The sequence below is a fragment of the Dipodomys spectabilis genome, unplaced genomic scaffold (genome assembly GCF_019054845.1).
Source record: "Dipodomys spectabilis isolate Male_0828 unplaced genomic scaffold, ASM1905484v1 ptg000039l, whole genome shotgun sequence".
NCBI classification, from domain to species: Eukaryota; Metazoa; Chordata; class Mammalia; order Rodentia; family Heteromyidae; genus Dipodomys; species Dipodomys spectabilis.
In genome coordinates this window covers 487,528-493,527 of record NW_024870716.1, presented here as the reverse complement: position 1 = coordinate 493,527, position 6,000 = coordinate 487,528, and the positions used below count along the sequence as shown (strand labels likewise).

The following is a 6,000-nucleotide window of genomic DNA, read 5'->3' as shown; positions in this document are numbered from 1 at the left end:
TTATGTGCCATGTTTGGATCCAGAGATAATTTGAAACAGCTTTGAGTATGGCACTGTCTTGTTGAAGATCCTCTCTGGGGCTGGGAATGTGGCTTAGTGGTAGTGATTGCCTAGCATGCATCAAGCCCTGGGTACCACATAAACAGAAAAAGCCAGAAATGGCACTGTGGCTCAAGTGGTAAAGTGCTAACCTTGAGCAAAAGGGCCTTGAGTTCAAGCCCCAGGACTGAAAAAGAAAAAAGAAAAAAGGTCCTGTCTGAATTTCATCAATGATGGATTAAAAATCCTTGCCCTGCACTGTCCCACTGGACTTACATAATAGGCCCATTGAAATCATTTGGTACCTGTTAAGACAGACACATACTTCTCATGTGCCTTCTCATCTGTTGCCCACAATTTTGACTATATTGATAATTTTGTGTGGCCCACAAATAATGTAAGTATTCAAATGGCCTTTGAAAACATCCCTCGTAGGGATAAGTTGAGGCTCCTTAGCATGATACATGCCCAAGAGCTGACCCACTTTGTTTCCACCTCATCCTCACGTTTCAGTAGTAAGGAAATGCCTGTACAGTTGCCCCATACTTTTAAAAAATATTTTGTGCCAGTACTGAGGCTTCTTGAACTCAAGGTTTGGGCACTGTCCCTTAGCTTTTTCATTCAAGGCTGATGCTCTACTACTTGAGCAAAACCTCTGTTGCTTTTTTTTTTGTCAGTTGTGGGGCTTGAACTCTAGGTACTAGGCACTGTCCCTCAGCTCTTTAGCTCAAGGCTAGCGCTCTACCACTTGAGTCACAGTGCCACTTCCGGCCTTTTCTGTTTAGGTGGTGCTGAGGGATTGAACCAGGACCTGATACGTGAGGGGCAGGCACTTTACTGCTATGCCACCTTCCCAGCCCCAGTTCCTGGCTTTTTGGTGGCTAATTGAAAATAAGTCTTATCATCTTTCCTATTGAGAGTGGCTTCAAACTACAATCCTTACATCTCAGCCTTCTGAGTAGCTAGGATTACAGGCATGAGCCACTGGTGCTTGGCTTTCCCCTCAGTTTGAACTGTTAATCAACACATTGCCAAGCTGTACTTAAAAATATAGTTGGTCATGGGCTTGAATTCAGGGCCCGGGGGCTGTTCCTATGCTCTTCTGCTCAAGTATAGTAATCTACCACTTTGAGTCACAGCTCTACTTCTGGTTTTCTGGGTGGTTAAGTGGATGAGTCCCACAGACTTTACTGCCTGGGCTGGCTTTGAACTGTGATCCTTAGATCTCAGCCTCCAGAGTAGCTAGCATTACAGGTGTGAGCCGCTGGCACCCAGCCAAAAGTAGTTTTCTTTTTCTCTGGAAACAGGGTCTCATTATGTATTGCAGGTGGAGCTGTAACTCAGTGGAAGAGTGCTTGCCTGGCACTGCAAGTAGCCCAGGTTGGCATCAAACTCAGGATCTTCTTGCTTTTACTTCTCCAGTCCTGGGACTATAAATATGAACCACCATGTTTGGCTAGCTATAAATTTGATAAGAGCTCAATGCATGAATATGTTTTCAGTGTAATTTTTTTTTTTTTTGGTCAGTTGTGGGGCTTGAACTCTGGGCCTGAGCTCTTCAGCTCAAGGTGAGTGCTCTACCACTTGAGCCACAGCACCACTTCCAGTTTTCTGGTGCTTTACTGGAGATGAGTCTCACGGTCTTTCCTGCCACGGCTGGCTTTGAACCGCGGTCCTCAGATCTCAGCCTTCTGAATAGCTAGGATTATAGGCGTGCGTGTAAAATATTTTAAAATAGGGGCTGGGAAGGTGGCTCAGTGGTAGAGCTCTTGCCTTGCATGCATGAGGCCCTGGGTTCGATTCCTCAGCACCATATAAGCAGAGAAAAGAAAAAAGCCGCCAGTGGCGCTGTGGCTCAATTGGTAGAGTGCTAGCCTTGAGCTGAAGAGCTGAGGGACAGCACCCAGGCCCAGAGTTCAGGCCCCATGACCGGACCCAAGAAAAAACAAAAAAATTTTTTAAAATATAGTTAATAGTAGCTGTTGTCACTTCCCCTTTCCTGATCTTCTACTCAGAAATAGCCAAAATTAACCAGTTTAGGGTATTCTTCTGTATCAGTGTGTTTCTATGCACACAAGTACATACATACTAGACAAATTCTCCTTTGGTTTTATCTACTAATCTGAAGCCAGAGACTCAGGAAAGAAGCACTAAAGAACAAGGTGAGAACACCATGGCTTTCCTATCCTGGGTATTCACTTCTAGCCTTGGTAACAGGTTATAGCTTGTACACGGAACCCTTAGGGAAAGTGAGGAATACTAAGCTACATCAAGGGATTCAGATTATTACCTTCATACAGCAATGTTTTAGGATGGTTTTCATGAAAGTCATCTGAGTAAAAGCAGATCCTATATCTTTCTTAAGTAAGGATTTCTTAAACTCTTGGTGAGACATGCCATATGAGATCTTCCTGAAGCAAAAGGGGGAAATATAAACAATCTTGTATCTTCATTTTCATACCTCTGCAGGGACATAAGCTTGTTTATAAAGTCATTTCTTTTCCCTAAGGTCTCGTCACAAGTCCTAGGAGCGCCTAGAAGACTCATCTTTCTTTCTTTGCTTTCTTTTTTTTTGTCAGCCATAGGGCTTCAACTCTGGGCTTGAGTGCTGTCCCTGACCTCTTTCTTTTTTTTTTGGGGGGGGGGGGGGTGTCTGGTCGTGGGGCCTGAACTCTGTCCTTCAGCTCAAGGCTAGCACTCTGCCACTTGAGCCACAGCGCCACTTCCGGCTTTTTTCTTTTTGCGTATGTGGTGCTGAAGAATAGAACCCAGGGCCTCATGCATGCAAGGCAAGTGCTCTACCACTGAGCCACCTTCCCAGCCCCTGTCCCTGACCTCTTTAGCTCAAGCTAGTGCCTTGAGTAGCTAGGATTATAGGAATGAGCCCCTGGTGCCTGGCTTTTTACTTGTCTCCTGATTTGGACTCAGCCTATAACTTACCTTATAAGCTTCTTCCTGGTTCTGAGGCCTTTTGATTTGTACAGAACTACAACATGGCCCCCCAGGTCTCCAACTTTACAAATGCAGACTCTCAGATTTTCAGCTCCCAAAACTGCAGAACCCAATTTCTTTTGTGTGTGTATGCTAGTCCTGGGACTAGCACTCAGTGGGGATGGAGTGAAGGAGCTCACAGGGTGGGGCATGGGATTGCTGAGGGCCAGAGCCGTGCCACCTGAGGAAAGCTGCTGTTAACTGTGCTTCAGCTGCTCTAACTCATGGGAGTATGAGGGGAAGCAACTGGCAAGTTTATAACAGGCTCACTCCTGTAATCCTAGCTGCTCAGGAGACTGAGATACCGAGGAATTGAACCCAGATACCGAGGAATTCATACATGCTAGGCAAGCACTCTACCACAAGCCACATTCCCAAACCTAAAATACTCTTTTCTTTCTTTTTTCTTTTTGTTAGTCGTGGGCCCTGAACTCTGGGCCTGGGCACTGTCCCTCAGCTGCCTGAACTCTGGGCCTGGGCACTGTCCCTCAGCTCTTCAGCTCAAGGTGAGCACTCTACCACTTGAGCCACAGTGCCATTTTCGGCTTTTTTTGCTTATGTGGTGCTGAGGAATCGAACCCAGGGCCTCATGCATGCAGGATAAGCACTCTACCATTGACCTACCTTCCCAGCCTAAAATATTCTTAATTAGGGATGATGTCTATAATCCTAGCACTCAGAGGCTGAGGTGGGATGACTGTAAAGTCAAGGCCAACCAGGAAGACATAGAAGACCTACCTTGTCTCTAGAAAACAAAATACAAAAAAAACTTTCATTATTTTATGACTTCAAGAAGTTAGTGATAGAGTCACTATAAAGAGGCACAGATGGTATAGGAGGGTTGAAGCACTTTAATCACAGAAGAGTAAACAATAGTATAAAACCGTTAACAGCTCACCCAGTGGCTGTTGTACTCTGGCCCTCAGCTTATCCTTATATACCCCCTCCCTGTGTACCATTGAGTAAAGAACAGGGTATAAGCAGTTGTCCCTGTCACCATCATAGGTGGTAGAAAGAGTCTAGCTAGGGACCACAAGGATCCTGGCCACCCATCCAAGGTTCTGTTTTTAAACAGCTTGACAATGTGAAATATCCCTTCCTGTACCAAAAGAGGAACAGTATAGAAACTTAGAGCTGAACCTGTGTGCTTCATTCAGATGGTCCAGGAAATCAATCTCAAAAGCCACAGGCCACAAGGGAGGACTCTGGAATTTGGCTAGTGGATTCAAAAGAGACCAGGCATGGCCTAGTGGCCTTAGTCCACAGCTGTGTCACAACCTAGGCGATAACACCCATGCATATGCACAGAGCACATGCGTAAACGCATACATAAACACACACGAAGAGCAAATAACATTACTGAAAGGACTTGGAGGGCATTAAATACAAAATGACAGTTAAAAAAAAAAAGTATTTGTTTCTTTGGTGCCTCACTGTCCCTCTATTCACAGGAGGGCAGTTGCGGGGAGGCCCCAGGAGTAGGAGCAGCCCTACAAGTCCATGTGTGCTCAAGTTCCCATGCCCCTTACTCTTCAGCCCAGTAGCCATCTCCAAGGTGGCCATTCACACAATTGGCACCACTGCCAGAGTTGCTTCCAGAGAGGTCTTTTGTGTTCTTGGCCTCATCTTCTTCCTCTGAGCTGCTTTCCACATCACTGCGATCATCCTTAGACACCTGGGTAGGTTGGGAGCAAAGGCAGAAAAGTGAATACAGAACTTTTCTTTTTCTTTCTTTTTTTTTTTTGGGCGGGGCAGGGGAGTCCGGTCGTGGGGCCTGAACTCTGGGCCTGGGTGCTGTCCCTCAGCTCTTTAGCTCAAGGCTAGCGCTCTACCACTTGAGCCACAGCACCACTTCCAGCTTTTTTCTTTTATGTGGTGCTGAGGAATCGAACCCAGGGCTTCATGCATGCAAGGCAAGCGCTCTACCACTGAGCCACCTTCCCAGCCCCCAGAACTTTTCTTGAAAGAATCATAGAGCAGACTAAACTCACAGAGCTCATATTTGTGCATTGTTGTCACTGGAACAACAGGGCTGTTGTTGTGAACATCCTTTGCTAGCTTTCTGTTTTTCTATCTCTGATTTTGTTTTGTTTTTGTCAGTCGTGGGGCTTGAACTCTGGGCCTGGGCGATGTCCCTCAGCTCTTCAGCTCAAGGCTAGCGCTCTACCGCTACAAAGCCACTTCTGGTTTTCTGGTGGTTTATTGGAGACAAGAGTCTCATGGTCTTTCCTGCCCGGGCTAGCTTTGAACCACGATCCTCAGATCTCAGCCTCTTGAGTAGCTAGGATTATAGGCGTGAGCCACCAGCGCCCGGCCCATCTGATTTTGTTTTTGTCTCATTAGAATCTGCATTGGAGGATGGGTGTGTTTTTCAGATCTAGCCTAAGAGAAGTTATACCATTCACTGAATCCTAGTTTAGGTTTAAAGAAAGCTCCAGTTACTCTTCTCCACCTCAAAGAACAAAGAAGGCAAACACAAGCAACAAAGAGACTGTCGTTTTTAATTCTAACTTGTGGTGGTTGTGGATGCAACATTCATTCGCATTGGTTATCCTCAGTTTTGCTTTGTCCTCAAAGCTGATCCATAATGGGTCCTTTTCAGTAATATTACTATTCCCAGTATAACTATGACATTATTTCCTAGGCTCCTCTTCCAATAGATTACTTCTCTTTTGAAACTTTAGCACGCCCAAGACACATAGTATAGTAAAAACAATAATAAGATTGTCAGTAAGAATAGAATTCCAGCTGCAATCACTCTACCATTTGTGAATCATTAGCTTTTCTTTTCTTTTTTGGTCAGTCATGGGGCTTGAACTCTGGGCTTGGGTGCTGTCCCTGAGCTCTTCAGCTCAAGATTAGTGCTCTATCACTTGAGCCACAGCACCACTTCTGGTTTTCTGGTGGTTAACTGGAGACAACAGTCTCATGGACTTTTCCCAGGCTGGCTTTGAACTGCGATCCTCAGAA

The 6,000-nt window shown here is 45.5% G+C and overlaps 1 protein-coding gene across 1 annotated transcript in view; it reads right to left on the bottom strand.

The window, feature by feature from the left end:
* Positions 1-3,863: 3,863 nt before the first annotated feature.
* Cers5 (ceramide synthase 5) overlaps positions 3,864-6,000 on the bottom strand; it is a 37,463-nt gene continuing 35,326 nt past the window's right edge. The window contains exon 10 of the mRNA XM_042677706.1: positions 3,864-4,705. Within this exon, the coding sequence (XP_042533640.1) occupies positions 4,556-4,705 (150 nt within the window). The 3' untranslated portion in view covers positions 3,864-4,555. The remainder of the gene's footprint in view (positions 4,706-6,000) is intronic.